Genomic DNA, 19,780 nt, shown 5'->3' on the forward strand with positions numbered 1-19,780 from the left:
GGGGAGTCTCGTTCTGTCGCTCAGGCTGGAGTGCAGCGGAATGATCTCGGCTCACTGCAGCCTTTGCCTCCTAGGGTCAGGTGATCCTCCCACCTCAGCCTCCCAAGTAGCTGGGACTACAGGTGCACACCACCATGCCCGGCTAATTTTTGAATTTTTGGAGAGATGGGGTTTCACTATGTTGGCCAGGCTGGTCTCAAACTCCTGGGCTCAAGCAATCTACCTGCTTTGGCCTCCCAAAGTGCTGGAATTATAGGTGTGAGTCACCATGCCTGGCCCAGATCTCTACTTTACAGATAAAGAAGCTGAGCACAGGGGCCAGGCACGGTGGCTCACGCCTGTAATCCCACCACTTTGGGAGGCTGAGGTGGGTGGATCACCTTAGGTCAGGAGTTTGAGACCAGCCTGGCCAACATAGTGAAACCCCGTCTCTACTACAAATACAAAAATTAGCCAGGCATGGTGGTGCGTGCCTGTAGTCCCAGCTACTCAGGAGGCTGAGGCAGGAGAATCGCTTGAACCCGGGAAGTGGAGGTTGCAGTGAGCTGAGATTGTGCCACTGCACTCCAGCCTGGGTAACAGACTGACTCTGTCTCAAAAAAAAAAACAGAAGAAGCCGAGCACAGAGAGGCCAGGTAATTTACCTAAGGTCACTCAGCTGGACAGTGCTAGCGGCCAGCCCCTACACTCTTAACCTGATGCTTCACTTCACATCACTAAACTTCCTTGGCTCAAGTCAGCTGCAGAGGGGCCAAAACTCATAACCAAGAATGGTACCTCCTTGCCACAAAGCCCCATACTCCTCCAGATATGCTAGAGATCAGCTGGGCAACCTCCACTGCAGCATTCACTCACTCCCTGTGCTCTTAATCCCCATGCTGGGTCCTGGGAAAACAGGTGAACTCCTACCTAATAGTGGGAGAGGGAAATTTAGGGGACTTCACTCAGGCTGGGGGTCAAGAAGTGAAGCACTTGAAAGAAAGTTCCCCTGGCTGGGTGTGGTGGCTCACACCTATAATTCCAGCACTTTGGGAGGCCAAGGCAGAAGGATCGCTTGAGCTCAGGGGTTTGAGACCAGCATGGGCAACATAGCAGGACCCTGTCTCCACAAAAAGTAAAAATAAAAAAATTAGCCAGGTGTGGTGGCACATACCTGCAGTCCCAGCTACAGGTTGAGGTGGGAGGATCACCTGAGCCTGGGAGGTTGAGGCTGCAGTGAACTGTGATTGTGCCACTGCACTCCAGCCTGGGAGACAGAGGGAGACCCTGTTGCAAAAAGAAAAAAAAGAAAGAAAGAAAGTGCCTTTGCAGCCAAAAGTCAAAAGCTAGTAATTTGGCTGGTAGTGTTTAAACGTGGGGAGGAACGGAAGGTAGTGGTCGTTGGTTATTTGCTGTGAGTATCCCTGTATAGATAGATTTCTGTTTACTCATTCACTTTCCTACTTATGGCCTTTAGGCTATGCCTAGGTTAGAGATTGTGAGAAAAGCAGAAGTGATCTCATTTTTGCTAGAGTCTTCCTGTGCCCCATGAGAAGGCACATGCCTAGGGAAGGAACTGCTAGGTCTGAGGCTAGGTGATATTCCTGCTTTAGAAAGTCATGCCAAACAGTTTTCTAAAGTGTTGGTGCAAATTTACACTCTCAGAACCAGGAAGAAGATATTATTATTATTTTTTAAAATTTTATTTTACATGAAAATCTTCCATCCTCTCCATACATCCCATTCTATCCTCCATTCCCCAACCTGCTTGGCCCAGGCTATGCCTAGCAGCAAGTCAAAGGCAGGTAGAAGCTCAGGCTGAGGCTGCCTGAGATGCCTCAAGTACTCTGGTCCACAGAGACAGTCAACAAGCGACCGTGGTCTCCAGGCCCAGAAAGAGTCTGACCACATCTGATCATGGCTATAAACAGAAGCCTGGCAACAGGAGCAGGCCCTGCTGACAGGATCAGTGGGCTAGTCATGTCAGCTTCCAGTCATGGGAGTGGGGCAGGGTGAGGGCAGGAAGAGCAGCCTCTGGGTGTCACACTCCCCCTCACCTGTTTGTCTGCCCTTACTCCTCAGGCTGGTCCCGAAAGTGGGGCTCTGCCCACAAAACCCCCTGCCTGGACAGTCCTTAAATCCTACAAGTTGGAGGCATGTGTCTGGCCACTGGTCAGACTCACTGTTCTCACAACCACAGGAAGGTGTCCAGCTTGGCCTGGGAGAGAGAAGGCACTGTCTTCACCCTCACTCTCTGCTTAGCCTTGGTCTTGGGCTTAACAGGCAATGGGCGGATCATGGCTGTGTCAGTCTGGAGGAGCTGTCAAGGAAGAGGCTTGGAGAAAGGACTGCAATGCAGGGCAAGAAAAGCTCTGAGCTGGGGCTGGGCAGCCCTGGTACACAGAATGAGGCCCAGCACTGCACACCTGAGGCTGTTGGCACTGGCAGGCTGGGCGTATAGGTGAGGCATAGTATGGGCTCCACAGCTCAGCTTAGCTCAACACCACAGAAAAAGGATACAGGCTGGATGAATTTTGTCCGGCCACCGAGCCCATCGAAGCCTGTCCTTACCTAGGGTGGAAAAAAGAGATGAGTGGGCCAGGCTAATGGGCTGGGTGGCTGGCCACCCATTTCTACCCAAGAGGGTTGGCTCCTGCCACTGTGAGAAGCCGTACTCACCACATCTTTGCTGCGACAGGACTCTGACCTGGGCCTCTTGGGCTGTTTCTGGCCCAGGATGGCATTCCGGACAAAAATAGGGAAGGCACCAACCAGTTCCTCATCTGGCTCTCCTGCACAGCTCTGGTCACCCAGTGAAAGCTGGGACTCCTGCAGGAAAGACCCCAGGGCCAGACTTGATAAGCCAGATGTCAGCAAAGGAGGGAGGATAGTGGTGGTGGAACAAGATCAGGATCTCTGATGCCTCACTAGGAGGCAGGAGGGATAATAAGTAGAATCCCAAGGGTGGCTCCAAAGTACCTCAGTTCTGGACCAGGAGTGACAGGGCTCTGGCAAGACCATGCCCTCCCAAAAGTCCAGTCCTGGCAACGGTTAGACTGTGCTTCTTCTAGAAAGCTCTTACCTTCTTGGGGCCTTTGCATATCTTCTTGGGGACATCCTGAATTGGGGAGCTACAAGAATGCGAGAGAAGGCAAGGGGTAGGTAAGAAAGACATGAGGGCAGGTGAACCAGGCTCAGCACACGTACCTTGGGGAGTTACCATGTGGCACTGCTGCTGCCATGCCTGCATTCTGGGCAAGGCACCTCAGTGATCCCACCCCAAGTGCAGGTCTGTTAACAGCTGGACAGTCACAGCTAGTAGGGTGGCAGAGACAGGGATGACTGGGGATGACTGGACCGTGTTCCAATCCTGTGGCTTCCACTCAAGGCCAAATTCCAATGCTCCTCAAGTCCTCGGGCACCTCACCATGTCCCAGGCTCTGTATGGGGCTGGAGAGCCCAACCAACTCACCACCCATGGGAGGAAAGCCAGTCATGCCCTGATATGAGCAAAAGGCATCTTATGAGCTCAGGCCTAGATATGCCTTCCCAGAGAGGGGACACTACCTCCACGAGAGCCTCAGTAAGTTAGCCTTTCAGTAAAGTCGCTCACAAACTCCTCTCAGAACACAGGGCCAGGCCATCTCCCTAGAGAGTGTGTGTAGGAAGGGCCTGGGGCAGAATAGCGCATGGCCCCAGGCCCTGGCCTCCCAATCCCAGCCCCAGAGCTGGAAACTGTATTTCCATCCAATTCCTGGGGAACCCAGCAGCTGGATACCCTCTCCTGGCGTTTTCCCTGGTGGGTGAGAAGATGGTGATTTTTATTTATTTATTTATTTAGAGGTGGAGTTTCACTCTGCCGCCCAGGCTGGAGTGCAGTGGCGTGATCTCGGCTCACTGAAAGCTCCACCTCCCAGGTTCACGCCATTCTCCTGCCTCAGCCTCCCAAGTAGCTGGGACTACAGGCGCCCGCCTCTAGGCCTGGCTAATTTTTTTCTGTATTTTTAGTAGAGTCGGGGTTTCACTGTTTTAGCCAGGATGGTCTCGATCTCCTGACCTCGCATGATCCACCCGCCTCAGCCTCCCAAAGTGCTGGGATTACAGGCGTGAGCCACCGCAACCGGCCTGAGAAGACGATGATCTAAGGCTGGCCCTGTGGCTTCTCAAGTCATAAGGACAGGCATGGGATCAGGGCCTGGTGGCTGACTCCTCTGCTCCTGCCTTAATGGCCTGTGGTAAGGCTACATGACAACCAAGGCTCAAGAATGGATGAGCTGAGTTAGGGACTCTGAACTTCACTACCTCCTTCGCTACCTCCACAGGCCCTGAAGGTGGTGGAAATGTCTCTGAAAGGCCTGGCAGCCTGAAGACCCCAGATGTCCACCTTCAACCTTTACAGCGGAAGACGGGCAACAGGAGGAAGCCAGAGTACGCAGCAGACACTGACAGGATCCCTGGGGACTGCAGCCCACGTGTCTTAGGTTTGTTTCTCATTGCTACCAGGCTTGGCCATCTACAACAGGGATGCCCATGCCCCTGAGGTTTGGGAGGTTAGACAGCCCAGCTGGCTTGCCCTCTTGCTCCCTTCCACCTCCACTGTCTAGCATCTCAATTTCTTTCTCTTTCTCTTCTTTCTGTCCAAAGTCTTTGAATAAGAGGAAACCTGCCCAGCCCTTGACCAGCCTCACCTGAACAGTACCTGTATGAATGAGTATAGTCCTTGTCTCCACAGTGAACCACACTTGGCAAACCTGGTCAAGGAGACAGCCTCCCTTTTTCTGGTCCCACAGTACCCCAGAGCAGGTTCCACCTGCCCCACTGGAGTTCCAGACAGCTTCTCATGCCTGCCCCTGTGGGTCACCCCTTTGGGTGGTAAGGCCCTGGGCTCTGTGGTTGAGATGATCCTCCCTCAGGCATGAGCCTCAGAGGCAAACATAGAGAGGAAGTTCAGAGTCCCTGGCTCAGAACTCTGGTGGGCAGGCCTTAAAGGTATTGGGAGCACCCTCTCCAACTCCACCGGCCCAGACCCACCCCTTCTGGCATCCCTACATTCTCTAAGTTGCATTCCAATACCTTTTCCTTGAAGTGTGATGGTGAGGAATAATGAAATAAGAGAAGGGGTTTGCACAGATTGAGTGCTCAGGTAAGGGAACAAGAGGTAGCTGGAACCAAAGCCATAGCCAAGCCTAGGCAGTACTCACTGCCCCATCAGCCACTCAGAGCTAACAGCACAGGGCCTGCAGAGCTGTCTTAGCTATCCCCCCACCAGCCCATGGACAGTGCCGGGGACTACCACTCACTGTGACTTCTCTAGGCAAAGTTTTTTGGAGTAACCATGCTGGGAGCTGGAGGGCCGGGCTGGGGGAGTATCCACATCAAAGGTAGCATTGAGATCAATATCCTCACTGAAGGATGGCCGGCGGAGCTTCAGGTTCACCTCCACAGGGGCTGGGCTGAAGGCAGAGATGACCTGGTTACTTGGGGCCACAGTGGTAACCCAGAAGGACAACAGCTCCTCAAGCATCAGAGACAACTCAGCTCCAGGGACCTGGAGCCCACTCCTGACTGAAGGCCACCCCTCAAGAAAGCCCTACTCTCGGCCAGGCACAGTGGCTCGCGCCTGTAATCCCGCACTTTGGGAGGCTGAGGTGGGCGGATCATGAGGTCAGGAGATCGAGACCATCCTGGCCAACATGGTGAAACCCCGTCTCTACTAAAAATACAAAAATTAGCTGGGCGTGGTGGCTCGTATCTGTAGTCCCAGCTGCTCAGAAGGCTGAGGCAGGAGAATCGCTTGAATCCGGGAGGTGGAGGTTGCAGTGAGCTGAGATTGCGCCACTGCATTCCAGCCTGGCAACAGAGCGAGACACTGTCTCAAAAAAAAGCCCTACTCTCTAGAGAACAAACCACTTGACTCAGTCCTTTGCATAGTCATGGGACCAGTGAAAGTCTGGAAGACAAAGAAAGAAGCAAGCCAAAACCCAGAGAAAACCTAAATATATAAATAAAAGCCTACTGCCCTTTGACCACATAGCCTCATGTCTCAGAATGCAATGTAAGGAGCCAGTCAGAGATGTCACCACAGATTGATGTGGAGGGAAGGTCTCCCTTCCTCTCCCTGTGATGTTGCTACTTACCCCGGCAAATGGTACAATATTAGAAACCATCAAAATGATTCCCTAGGGGACTGGCAGTCATAGCTTAAATATGACGTAGGCAAAAAGTAGTGTTTCCAGAGAGTAAATTTAATAACATGGAGAAATGTTTGTATGCTAGATTTATTTATTTATTTTTTTTGAGACGGAGCCAAAATCGTGCCACTGCACTCCACTCCAGCACTCCAGCCTGGGTGACAGAGCAAGACTCTGTCTCAAAAAAAAAAAAAAAAAAAAAAAAAAGCATGCAACAGTAATCCCTGATTGCACCACTGCACTGATCCAGACTCTGTCTTAAAAAAATTTAATTTGGCCGGGTATGGTGGCTCATGCCTGTAATCCCAGCACTTTGGGAGGCCGAGGCAGGCAGATCACGAGGTCATGTGATCGAGACTATCCTGGCTAACACAGTGAAATCCCATCTCTACCAAAAATACAAAAAATTAGCCGGGCGTGGTGGCGGGCGCCTGTGGTCCCAGCTACTTGGGAGGCTGAGGCAGGAGAATGACGTGAACCCAGGAGGCAGAGCTTGCAGTGAGCTGAGATCCGGCCACTGCACTCTAGCCTGGGCGACAGAGCGAGACTCCATCTCAAAAAAAAAAAAAAAAAAATTTAATTTAATTTAAAAGGCACACAAAACTCCATGTATAGTGCAATTACATGATTTGGCACCCCCCCCCACCACTCCCAACCCCACCCCCACATGCAGAAAAAGGAGTAGAAGGAAATATTCCACATGTCAACTGTAACTACCTCTGTAATTCCCTATTTTCCAAATTCTCAATGAGTGTGTTTTTACTTTTATAACGGGTGGGTGTCGGGGGGGGGGGAGTGAAGTTTTATTCTATTAAAAACTACAGCCCACAGGATTCTTCCAGCCCACCCAGACCTGGCAGGGCTCCCCAGCTCCTGCCATACAAGGAGAACCCTGGGGAGTGGCAAGGGTAGCTCCAAAGATGCCTTCTCTCTTCCCTTCCTCAGGAACTTTTCAGGGCTGCACCACAGTCCCACTCTCACTGGGATGTACACATCAGAGGGAGGAAGGCTACCTGCATTGATCTGGGTGGCTAAGCAATCCAGGCAACCTGGACTATTTCTTCCTTCCCTGTCCAGGACCCTAGAAGCTCTACTTCTGTCCTTGCCTGCAAGTGAAAAGGAAGGCTGCACAAACCCACCTCAAACCAACTCCAGGCTGGCTGCTTCGCTTCCTCCTCTGGGAACCACAGCAGCCAGGACCACTCATGCCATCTTTTTTGCAGTTATCCATATTCTGCCACCATTTACCAATCCCAGCAAGTTGAGGCTCAGGTTAGGAAAGATAAACTCAAGAGGCAGGCAGGATCTCGCTGGGTGCTGTGAATTTTACCCTCAAGGTAGCCCAAGGCAGGACTTCATTTTTTTTTTTTTTTTTTGAGACAGAGTCTCGCTCTGTTGCCCAGGCTGGAGTGCAGTGGCCGGATCTCAGCTCACTGCAAGCTCCGCCTCCCGGGTTTATGCCATTCTCCTGCCTCAGCCTCCTGAGTAGCTGGGACTACAGGTGCCCACCACCTCGCCCGGCTAGTTTTTTTGTATTTTTTAGTAGAGACGGGGTTTCACCATGTTAGCCAGGATGGTCTCGATCTCCTGACCTCGTGATCCGCCCATCTCGGCCTCCCAAAGTGCTGGGATTACAGGCTTGAGCCACCGCGCCCGGCCAAGGCAGGACTTTCTACTCCCAGCCATCCCCTAAGGCGTTGCCTAGTGGTGCCCAAGCTCAAGGCAAGCCAGGCTTATTCACTTGCACCTCCTGGTCATCCACAACACTAAACTCAAGACTCAGGAGGTTCTCATGGTGCCTCCTTCACTCCCCATATCCACATCTGGATCATAAGGACACATTTCTTCTTCTCTTAGACTATTTTTTTTTTTTTTGAGATGGAATCTCACTCTGTTGCCCAGGCTGGAGTCCAGTGGTGCTATCTCGGCTCACAGCAAGCTCTGCCTTCCGGGTTCACACCATTCTCCTGCCTCAGCCTCCTGAGTAGCTGGGACTACAGGCACCCGCCACCACGCCCAGCTAACTTTTTGTATTTTTAGTAGAGATGGGGTTTCACCGTGTTAGCCAGGATGGTCTCGATCTCCTGACCTTGTGATCTGCCCACCTCAGCCTGCCAAAGTGCTGGGATTACAGGCGTGAGCCACTGGGCCCAGCTTTCTCTTAGACTGTTTCTATATTCTTCTTCCTTTTTTTTTTTTTTGGAGACAGAGTCTTGCTCTGTCACCCAGGCTGGAGTGCAGTGGCCGGATCTCAGCTCACTGCAAACTCCGCCTCCCGGGGTCCCGCCATTCTCCTGCCTCAGCCTCCCGAGTAGCTGGGACTACAGGCGCCCGCCACCACGCCTGGCTAGTTTTTTGTATTTTTTTAGTAGAGACGAGGTTTCACCATGTTAGCCAGGATGGTCTTGATCTCCTGACCTCGTGATCCGCCCATCTCGGCCTCCCAAAGTGCTGGGATTACAGGCTTGAGCCACCGCGCCTGGCCTATTCTTCCTCCTTTATGAGCTTGAAACCTGTTTCCCCTTCTGCCAGAGGTCCACTTTCTTTCCTTCCCACCTTCTGTTTGTCCTATGAGGAAGAACCTAGGGCTTAGTAGTCCTTCCCTCACTGGTTGAGGCTGGCTTGAGGCCCTCCTGAGTGACACTATCACCCTTGGGACACGCACCCATGGTCAACTTACAGGGCTTCATGCCAGATGCCTCAGCGGGTCAGGTAAGACACTCAAAGCTCCCCTTTCCAGAACATAGCTAAGGCCTTGAGCAGCTCATTGCCTGTGTGGCATGGGATTAGTCAATGTCTCCTCCATGAACTCATGGCTCCTGGCGGCCTTACCCTACCCTAAGGAAAGATCTCCCTGGCTCTCTCCAGCCTAGAGTTCAGGGGCCCTTGGGGCCCATAAGAGAGATCTTCCTAACACTGACTTTGTAATTGGGGTGGTGGCTACCTGCTGATGCCTCCCTAAAATGACAGATATGAAGGGTAATCCAACTGCAATAAGTAGAAAGGGCAACCACCATCAGCCCCCAGAGATTTCCAAAAAATTCTGGGAGAGAAAGCATGGCCAGGGGACAAGAGACTGACACAGCAGCCAGAACCCACAAGGAGGGGTCCATAAAGGCAAGGGAGGGCCTTGCAAAAGCATTAAACAGGCCTGAAAACTGGAACACTGATGAAATTGTGAGCTTGGCTCCACCCCATCCTAATCTGCATTGGTAGAACACTAGGCAGTCAGGCTGCTGCCCTGGGCCAATAAATAAAAGAGCTTTTCTCGAAGACACTAAACAAACCATGTAGAGTGAGCTAGGGCAGTCAGTATTATTGGCCCCAACAGTAAAGCCTTCTGCATCCTGGGTTCAGGTAAGACTCAAGATGATGTGAGCTGTCTGCACATCTCCCCCAAACCCTACCCACATAGGTTGGCCTCCAAAGTAGCCAAGGACTACCAGGTATGGGAGAGGAGCCCAGGAGAAAGTCCACGGTGCACAATTACTGACTCTGATACAAAGAGAAATATGAGACCATAAAACAAGAACATCCCCCATCTCTACTAAAAATACAAAAAATTAGCCGGGCATGGTGGCAGGTGCCTGTAGTCCCAGCTACTCAGGAGGCTGAGGCAGGAGAATGGCATAAACCCAGGAGGCAGAGCTTGCAGTGAGCCGAGATTGCGCCACTGCACTCCAGCCTGGGCGACAGAGCGAGACTCCGTCTCAAAAAAAAAAAACAAAAAAACAAGAACATCATGCTTTGCAAAACAGACATACCCAAAGAGCAAGAAAGAATGCTTGCAAATTTAAAACATGAATACTGCCAGGCACAGTAGCTCACGCCTGTAATACCAACAATTTGGGAAGCTGAGGTGGGAGGATGGCTTGAGGCCAAGAGTTCAATATTGACCTGGGCAACATATTGAGACTCTGTCTCTACAAAATATAAAATTAAATAAATTAACTGGGCATTGTGGCACATGCCTGTAATCTCAGCTACTTGGAAGGCTGAGGTGGGAGGATCCCTTGAACCCAGGGGGCGGAGGTTGCAGTGAGCCGAGATCATGCCACTGCACTCCAGCCTGGGCAACAAAGCAACACCCTGTCTCAAAAAAAAAAAAAAATTTTAAATTACATATGATTACTGATTCAGCCTTAAAAAGGAAGAAAATTCTAATACATGCTACATGGATAAACCTTGAAGACATTATGCTAAGTGAAATAAGTCAGTAATAAAAGGACAAATATTGTATGAGTCCACTTATATGAAGCTCCTAAAGTAGTCAAATTGATAGAGACGGAAAGTAGAAAGGTAAGTGAAGGAGCTGAGGAGAAAGGGGATAGGAGAGTTACAGTTTAATGGGTATAGAATTTCACCTTGGGGAGATGAAAACATTCTGGAGTGGGATGGTGGTGATGGCTGCACAGCAAGTAATTGTACTTGACGCCACAGAAATGTACTTAAAAATGGTTACGATGGTGAATTTTGTTTATATTTTACCACAATAAAAAATATTGCTGCCAGTCGCGGTGGCTCAAGCCTGTAATCCCAGCACTTTGGGAGGCCAAGATGGGTGGATCACGAGGTCAGGAGATTGAGACCATCCTGGCTAACACAGTGAAACCCCGTCTCTACTAAAAAAATACAAAAAAACTAGCCAGGCGAGGTGGCGGGCGCCTGTAGTCTCAGCTACTCGGGAGGCTGAGGCAGGAGAATGGCGGGAACCCGGGAGGCAGAGATTGCAGTGAGCTGAGATCCGGCCACTGCACTCCAGCCTGGGCGACAGAGCAAGACTCCGTCTCAAAAACAAACAAAAAATATTGCTGCAGTAAAAAGTTATAAAAATTAAGAAGTTTCTTAAAAAACCTAAGAAACTTCTTAATTTTTTTTGTTTTTGTTTTTGTGACAGAGTCTCACTGTCATCCGGGCTGGAGTACAGTGGCACGATCCCAGCTCACTGCAACCTCCACCTCCCAGGTTCAAGCCATTCTCGTGCGTCAGCCTCCCAAGTAGCTGGGATTATAGACATGCACCACCACACCTGGCTAATTTTTGTATTTTTAGTACACCCACCATATCCAGCCAGAAATTTCTTAATTTTCCTAATTTTAAATCAAGAAATGGTGGTGGCTGGGCATGGTGGGTCACACCTGTAATCTCAGCCCTTTGGAAGGCCAAGGTGGGAGGATCGCTTGAGGTCAGGAGTTAAAGACCAGCCTGGCCAACATGGTGAAACTCCGTCTCTACTAAAAATACAAAAAACTAGCTGGGCATGGTGGAGCGTGCCTATAATCCCAGCTATTCGGGAGGCTGAGGCAGAAGAATTGCTTCAACTCGGGAAGTGGAGGTTGCAGTGAGCCAAGATGGCACCACTGTACTCCAGCCTGGGCGACAGAGCAAGACACCGTTTCAAAAAGAAAAGAAAGAAAAAAAAGGAAATGAAAGGAAAGGAAAGGAAGGGGAAAGGAGGGGAGGGGAGGGGAGGGGAGGAAAAGAAAAGGTGGCTCACACCTGTAATCCCAGCACTTTGGGAAGCCCAGGCAGGAGGATCGCTTGAGGTCAGGAGTTCAAGACCAGCCTGGGCAATAAGTGAGAACCTGTCTCTACAAAAAATTAGTTGGGCATGGTGGTGCATGCCTGTAGTCAATCCCAGCTACTCAGGAGATTGAGGCAGGAGGATCACTTGAGCCCAGGAGGTGGAGCTGCTATGAGAAAATTTACTGAAGTTTACCAGCTTCTTCATCAACCTCTTCCCTGGATGCTGAAAATGTTCTACTAGACCTGATTTCCAAAGTGGTTGCTTCAGATAGTTTCAGCCAGCTCAACTGTTGCCACAGAGAGATGGATTCCTGGAGCTTTCTACTCTTCCACCTTCCTTGACATGACTTTTTTTTTTGAGACAGGTCTCACTCTGTTGCCCAGGCTAGAGTGCAGTGGCATGATCATCGCTCACTGCAGCCTTGACCTCCCAGGCTCAAGTGATCCTCTCACCTCAGCCTCCCGAGCAGGTGGCCCAAGAAAACTTAAGACTTCTTCCAGACCTCTGTAGTAACACATTAGCAGTCACAGGAGAAAGGTAGAGGCAGTCTTTGAGGTCACTTGTAGTTGTGAGGGTCTTGCCATCAGAACACAAAGAAGACAGGGCAATGCTATTGCTAAGGATTCAACAACCATTTTTGAGAGCTTGAGGCTCTGAGTTTAGAAGATGCTGTGCCTAGGATGGGCATGGTGGCTCATGCTTGTAATCCCAGCACTTTAGTCCCAGCTATCCAGGAGGCTGAGGCAGGAGGATCACATCACCTGAGCCCAGGAGGTCAAGGCTGCAGTGAGCTGTGATCACACTGCTGCACTCCAGCCTGGGCAACAGAATGAGACCCTATCTCAAAACAAACAAACAAAAACAAGAATCGACTGTGCTGGTGCTGCCTAATGCCTAGTTAAAAGATGGGCTTTTGCTAAAAACAAACAGACCTGCCACTGTAATTTTTTTTTTCTTTTTCTTGGGACAGAGTCTTTCTGTCACCCAGGCTGGAGTGCAGTGGTGCGATCTTAGCTCACTGCAACCTCCACTTCCCAGGTTCAAGCGATTGTCCTGCCTCAGCCTCTCGAGTAACTGGGATTACAGGCGCCCACCACCACACCCAGCTAATTCTTGTATTTTTAGTAGAGATGGGGTTTCACCATATTGGTCAGGCTGGTCTCAAACTCCTGACCTCAGGTGATCCCCTGACTCAGCCTCCCAAAGTGCTGGGGTTACAGGCGTGAGCCACCGTGCCTGGTCTCTCAAGAGAGACAGGGTCTTACTCTGTCTCCCAGGATGCAGTGCAGTGGCACAATCATAGCTCGACTCTTGGGCTCAAGTGATTCTCCTGCCTTGGCCTCCTGAGTAGCTAGAACTACAAGTGTGTGCCACCATGTTTGACTAAGTTTTAAGTTTTTTGATACAGGGTCTCATTATGTTGCCCAGGCTGGTCTTGAACTCCTGGACTCAAGCAATCCTCCCACCTTGGCCTCCCAAAGCGCTGAGATTACAGGTATGAGTCAATGCACTCAGCCAACCACTTCGATAGTTATGCCCAGAAAAATACTGGAGACAAAAATGAATGAAGTCATCCTCATGTGGCTTGATGACAAGCCCAGCCCAGCTTACGAAGGTTTGTCAATTTAGTGTCCTGCTGGCCTGAAAGCCAAGGGAGACCATTGTTGTCCTCCCTGTACCAAATGGGCTACAGGCCCTGGCATGAAGCTTACTCAGAATGAGGTGGGCCTGTCCCCATCTGGGAGCTACAGACCAGATTCTATAATGTAGTATATAGCTGGTGGGCTGTGGGCTTAGCCATCGAAACTCCCAGCTCATCTATCCCACTGGAACATAAGCTCCAAGAGAACAGAGAAGGCCTGCCATGCAGTGGGCACTCATCAAGGACCTGCCGTAGGAGTCCAGGCCTTCCAGCACACTGAAGAGGTAAAGAAAGTAAACAAAAGCAACGAGGCATGGTGGCTCACACCTGTAATCCCAGCACTTTGGGAGGCCGAGGCAGGTGGATCAGGAGGTCAGGAGATCGAGACCATCCTGGCCAACATGGTGAAACCCTGTCTCTACTAAAATACAAAAAATTAGCCGGGCATGGTGGTGTGCACCTGTAATACCAGCTATTTGGGAGACTGAGTCAGGGGAATCGCTTGAATCTAGGAGGCAGAGATTGCAGTAAGCCAAGATCATGCCACTGCACTCCAACCTGGCAACAGAGTGAGACTCCATTAAAAAAAAAAAAAAAAACTGGGGCCACTGACAGGAGTTGTGTGCCTTCTATCTGGGTCCTTGCTGGGGACTTTCGGCAGGCAGGAAGTAGCCTTGAGGATGCTCTCAGCTAGTCTGTTTCTGTGAAACTCTCAGGAGCAGAAACAGATGCCCATGCTTGCGGCGACACCAATCCTTCTGCCTCTTGGCTCCCTCTGCTGGCAGCTTTAAAGCATGCACTCCTGGCAGTAGGGGAATTATTTTAAGAGTGGTTTCATATTTGTTTCAAAATCTAGGGTGGACAGATACATGTGGGGAGCTACTCCATAAACAGGATGCCCCAAGACAGTCAGTGCTCCTGCCCTATTCTCAGACCACTTCTAGGTCCTCTGGCCTTCTCTGGCCTCTCCGTGTCAGAGACTAATTTGCTTCAAAGCTGCCTGCCAGCTAAATCTTGGCTGGCTTCCAGGGCAGGTTGTCTGCAGACATCAGGTCCACAAAGGTCACCCACCCCACCAAAGCCAGAAGGAGTAAAGACTGTTACCAGAAGGCTCTCCCACCTTGTGACCCCTGTACCGCCCAAGGCTCAACAAACCTCTCTAAAACCAGGCGGTCGACAGTCTCATTGGCCACTGGTGGCAGGTTCAAAGTTTCCTGCAGCATCATTAGCTTCTTTTTCAGGCTCTTGGGGAGGGAAAAAAAAGTGTGTGAGAGAAAGGCTGAGGCATCAAGTCCAGAGATAATGCAGAGGACATGACTAGCATGCATGAAAGGCCGGCCCACTGGGAACAGAGCAAGGCCTGATACCCCATTATTAGGCTCAGGAGGCCAAGCCCCAGCTACAGTCCCTCCTCTGATGAGGGACCTCAGGGATGTAAGTACAGGACAGACTATGAGGGAAGACTCATGGTGCTATCTGCCCTCTGTTGAGGAGGCCCAGGTTCCAGTTCGGACCAGGGCCAAGGGGCACACCCTCACCCAGGAAGATGCAGGGGCCCAGAACCACCACTGACTGGTGCAAGGGTCCTGGGCAGAGATAGCCCAGCCCTGCTTTGGGAGGGCACACAAACCACCCCTCATTCCTGTCAAGCCAGGGATGTTCCTCACCATGATTTCCTTGTCAGCACTCTGTAAGTCCTTCTGGGCTGACTTCAGTTCTAACTTGGCCTGATCCAATTCAGAGTAGACTGTCTGCAACTATAAGAAAATGTAGGGAGTGAAGGACAAGCCAAGTGTTAGCCTTGTTCCCTGCCCCCTCCTGCTGCTCCCCAGTGAGTGATCAAGGTAGCCTAGAGTCTAGAAGAGACTAGGGGTATGGGAAGAGATCCCAGCTCTCTGAGGCTAGGCCTCAGTCTGGCAATGCACATCCGGAGCTGCCCAGAAGCAAAGGCTGCTTCCTATATCCTGCAGCCTGTGGCTGCACCATGCCAGAAGTAAAAGCAGCTATGCTGACCGAATCAGGTTCCAGGAGCCCTCCTACTCCAGACATGGTGCAAAAATAGGCCCCTGACGCTGTCACATTTGGGGCCTGTGCTCTCCAGCCAGCTGAGAGGTACCCAGGAGCTGGGAAGAGCAGAGGGGAGCATGAGTGTCCACATGTTGGCAGACACCTCTGTGATCTGTCTATCCCTAATGGACAAGTCACATATTCAGACCAATGCCCAGTAAGGACTGGTAACAAATCTCTATAAGTCATCCAGCTGCCCCAGGGAGTCAGCTGTGCCATCAGGTCCCATGGCCTTGCTCAGGAGACCAGAGTGAGCATGACAAAAGGAGAGCCGCCTCTCCTTCAACCCGTGTTCACTGCTAAGTTACCTTGCTTCTAGAGGAAAACAAATCCTTCCTCAGCTTCTCAGCCAGCTCCCCTGAGGCCTTCCGTGCCTCTTTTAGATTCTCGTACTCTCTGCAATGTGGCCATGGAAAGAGATGCCAGAAAAGAACACCTGCAGGTCAGACAGCCACAGCACTAATCTAACACAAAGCACTGCCCAACCCCTCAACTCATTCTCATTCCTACTTTGACACCTGAGCCCAGTAAGTACCAGGTGGCACTGTGGAGGGTCCTGCAGAGAACGCAAGGAAGTGACTCTTTCCTCCTGCCTGTCCTGCAGGCACTGGTGACTTGAGAGGGCATGCAGAAAGCCCCAGTCTCACTAGGGGGCCCCCTAAACCACCTGGTCTTTTTTTTTTTTTTTTTTTTTTTTTGAGAGGGAGTATCGCTCTATCGCCCGGGCTGGAGTGCAGTGGCCGGATCTCAGCTCACTGCAAGCTCCGCCTCCCAGGTTTACGCCATTCTCCTGCCTCAGCCTCCCGTGTAGCTGGGACTACAGGCGCCCACCACCTCTCCCAGCTAGTTTTTTGTATTTTTTAGTAGAGACAGGGTTTCATCGTGTTAGCCAGGATGGTCTCGATCTCCTGACCTCGTGATCTGCCCATCTCGGCCTCCCAAAGTGCTGGGATTACAGGCTTGAGCCACCGCGCCCGGCCTACCACCTGGTCTTAAAGGAAGCATCTTGGACCCTCTATGCCTCTCAGCTAAGTGACCCTCCACCCTTCCTGCCAACCTTACACCCACCAGAGTAAGAATACGAGTTTGATCCAAGCCAGGCAGGATCATAGTGCTAAAGGGGAACAGGCTCTAGATATCAATCACAATGGGGCTTATAGCTCAGAGAGCTAGGTCAACTCCCTTAGAAACAGCACTTAAGATTCACACTCAGGCCGGGCGCGGTGGCTCATGCCTGTAATCCCAGCACTTTGGGAGGCCGAGGCGGGCGGATCACGAGGTCAGGAGATTGAGACCGTGGTGAAACCCCGTCTCTACTAAAAATAAAAAAATTATCCGGGCGCAGTGGTGGGTGCCTGTAGTCCCAGCTACTCAGGAGGCTGAGGCAGGAGAATGGCGTGAACCCGGGAGGGGGAGCTTGCAGTGAGCCGAGATCCCGCCACTGCACTCCAGCCTGGGCGACAGAGCGAGACTCCATCTCAAAAAAAAAAAAAAAGATTCACACTCAATCCTCTCAACAATCCTATGAGGCAGGTCTACTACTATCTCCATTCAGGAAGCTGAAGGTCAAAGAAGCCAAGAAACTGGCACCAGGCCACATAGCTGCTGAGAGGTGGAATCAGGGTTCAAAGGCAGCATGGCTCCAGAGTTTGCCCCTTAGCTCTATCTGCTTTACAAGAGATGGGAAGCAATGACATGGCGGGAGCCCCATGGCCTATCTCCTGTGTTTGCTGAGAGGGGCCACAGTACGCACTTCTTGAGAGACACACAGTACACAGCCAGCTGTTCCACCGCTGACTGTCCCACACCCATGTCTCGGATCATCTCCTCCACCTCTGGGCGCTGGCTCTGGAGTAGAAGCTCAATCCTGAAAAACACACCCAGCCCACGGCATTTGCAATCTGGAGGCTGATGGGTAGGTACCCAATGCAGCTCTGCCTTCCTTTGCTGCCGTTGCTAAGGTAACAGGCTAGGCTGCTAGGATGTTTAGCAGGTGGGTGTGCCCAAGGAAAGGCCCCACAGCAGAGATGAGCATAGCTCCAAGGATGCTGCTGAGAAAGAAGAGGTGCTGAAAGAGGGTCTCAAGGTGAGGGATTTCCTGGAGAGAGGTTCCTGGAGGGAAAAACCCACCAGGTCATCTGGCCACAGGCAACAGAGACAGGGAGGAATGTGGCAAGGGCTCCCATTCCTTGGAATGGTGGAAGAGTTCATAGAGGCTAAGATCTGTGCCCACACCCAGCTGACCTCAGCCCTCCATGGCCTATGGAGATTCGAGCCTCGGACATGACCCAATCCCACTCCCTGTTGCAGTCATAAGAACTTGCAGGCCCTGGGGGCAAAGGCACAGTGCAGGACCCAGCTCCAAACTCACTGCTCCATGGTCTTCATCTTGCTCCTGAGTCGGCGGGCCTCCTCTTGCGCTTGTTTGGTCTCATCCTGCTGCTGCTCCAAGTACTTCATCTGCTTCTGAAAAGCAAATACACCCATATCTGATGCTTGGAGGCCCTCAGGAGCCATTGCTAAAGTCACTAGGAAAACTGCTCCAGAACTCTCTGCAGCTTATGTTTTGAAAATGCTGATAACCATGTACTCCCAAACCCCAGGAGGTAAAGCTCCTGGGTCCCACTCTCACTTGTGCTTCTGCTAAAAGGCTCTAAGCCAGCTGCTTCTTCACCTCCCTGCCTGCTTCCTCCTGAAAGGTTTCTTACAGTAGGCACAGCCCACTGCCAGCATTTACAGGCCCACTGTGGGCTGCCAAGGTCCAGTGGTCTGGGCCTCATGGTACATGTTGTGCAGGTGGCTGAAGAAGTCCAGAGCACAAACCCAGGCCTCACCATTCACCACCCAGACCCATGGACAGTTGCCAAGAATGAAGAATTGAGCCAGGGGAAGCTGGCCAGCCTACCTTCAGCCTAAGACCACTTGTCTCTGACCTGAGAATACCATTAGAGACTCCTGCTCTGTAGCCAGGTGCCAGTTTGCTCCCTCCCACCAGCCAGACCATGTGATCCAACCCAGCCCCCAAGCAGGAACAGAGACAATGAATATCCTGGGGCCTTGTCTGTTCACAAGGATGGCTCCCTTTCCCTTTCAAATGGCATCCAGCAAGGACTGCTCCTGCCTACAAGGCCAGAATATCAATCATGGGTTCAGATCAATCACCTCTCATGCCCCTTGGAGAGCAAGAGGCTCACCAACCCAGGCTGATGCAAAATTCATCTAGGTCTAAGACTGTTCACTCTGCAGACTTTGATCTGGCTGGTCAGCTCAGCACAGCTGACTTCAAAGGCCCTTGCTCCTCCCTAGGGTGCTGTTTGATCTGGCTCAGGAGAGCAGCCCAGCCAAGGACTGGAGTGCTAATGGAAGGTTCTTCAGGCTGGCCTCATCAGTAGAGTATGAACCACTTTTGGAAACATGGCCCATGAGCTCTTAGTTGAGCATCCCTTCTGTGAGGTACTGGGAAGGCCTTGCCTCTTCAAATTACCTAGCACAAAACCCCAAGTATAGCCAACATGGTCCTTTTCTAATGGGATGGATGGGTACAGTATGGGAGGGCAAGGGGAAGAAGTGATTTGCCTCTATTTTACAACTCCCCAAACCAAGGTATTGACTGAAGCAGAACCAGAAGATAAGCCCAGAATGGGGAGTCCAGTTCTGGGGCAATACCTCCCCACTAATTCTGTACCCATAAAACCTGAGGACCTACTTTCAGTGTAGAGCACAGCATCTCGGCCTTGCCCAAGGCCTGCTGCAGAGATACCACAGTAGCATTGCGTTCTTCCAGCGTGTCCCGCAGATTGTCGATGATGACCTGGCTGTCTCGTTTCTCCTTCTCTGGAGCAGGGATAGTGGGTGGGGGAAAGGGAAAGGCCTGTCCATCCATCAGCATAAGAACTTGGGCCCTTGGCTTCAGTGCCTGATCCCTTAGGCAGGTGAGAAACAAGACTCAGAGCTGAAAGCTGGGTGGCCCGCTTCCTTCTCTGGGATGTGCCAAACCACAGAAGCTGAGCCAGAGCCTTCATTCAAGTAAAAGCCCACTTTCTGCTGCTTGAACTACTTAGGAAATTTTTTTTTTTTTTCTGAGACGGAGTCTCGCTCTGTGGCCCAGGCTGGAGTGCAGTGGCGCGATCTCGGCTCACTGCAAGCTCCGCCTCCCAGGTTCACGCCATTCTCCTGCCTCAGCCTCCCGAGTAGCTGGGACTACAGGCGCCCGCCACCTCACCCGGCTAGTTTTTTTTTTGTATTTTTTAGTAGAGACGGGGTTTCACTGTGTTAGCCAGGATGGTCTCGATCTCCTGACCTCGTGATCCGCCCGCCTCGGCCTCCCAAAGTGCTGGGATTACAGGCGTGAGCCACCGCGCCCGGCCAGGAAAA

The 19,780-nt window shown here is 51.5% G+C and overlaps 1 protein-coding gene across 2 annotated transcripts in view; it reads right to left on the reverse strand.

Annotated features, from left to right (window-relative positions):
- TRAIP (TRAF interacting protein) overlaps window positions 1-19,780 on the reverse strand; it is a 40,043-nt gene that overhangs the window by 9,414 nt on the left and 10,849 nt on the right. Inside the window, exons 5-15 of one of the 2 annotated variants that reach the window (XM_050780885.1) lie at window positions 19,113-19,240; window positions 17,778-17,872; window positions 17,160-17,273; window positions 15,715-15,802; window positions 15,007-15,096; window positions 14,495-14,583; window positions 5,280-5,432; window positions 3,062-3,110; window positions 2,659-2,808; window positions 2,500-2,550; window positions 2,163-2,290 (exon numbers count right to left, since the gene is read on the reverse strand). In XM_050780885.1, the coding sequence (XP_050636842.1) occupies window positions 2,168-2,290; window positions 2,500-2,550; window positions 2,659-2,808; window positions 3,062-3,110; window positions 5,280-5,432; window positions 14,495-14,583; window positions 15,007-15,096; window positions 15,715-15,802; window positions 17,160-17,273; window positions 17,778-17,872; window positions 19,113-19,240 (1,130 nt within the window). In that variant the 3' untranslated portion in view covers window positions 2,163-2,167. Of the gene's footprint in view, window positions 1-1,677; window positions 2,291-2,499; window positions 2,551-2,658; window positions 2,809-3,061; window positions 3,111-5,279; window positions 5,433-14,494; window positions 14,584-15,006; window positions 15,097-15,714; window positions 15,803-17,159; window positions 17,274-17,777; window positions 17,873-19,112; window positions 19,241-19,780 lie in introns of those variants that run through there. The other variant, XM_050780884.1, reaches the window with a different exon arrangement.

This window comes from Macaca thibetana, chromosome 2 (assembly GCF_024542745.1).
Source record: "Macaca thibetana thibetana isolate TM-01 chromosome 2, ASM2454274v1, whole genome shotgun sequence".
In the NCBI taxonomy this organism is placed as follows: Eukaryota; Metazoa; Chordata; class Mammalia; order Primates; family Cercopithecidae; genus Macaca; species Macaca thibetana.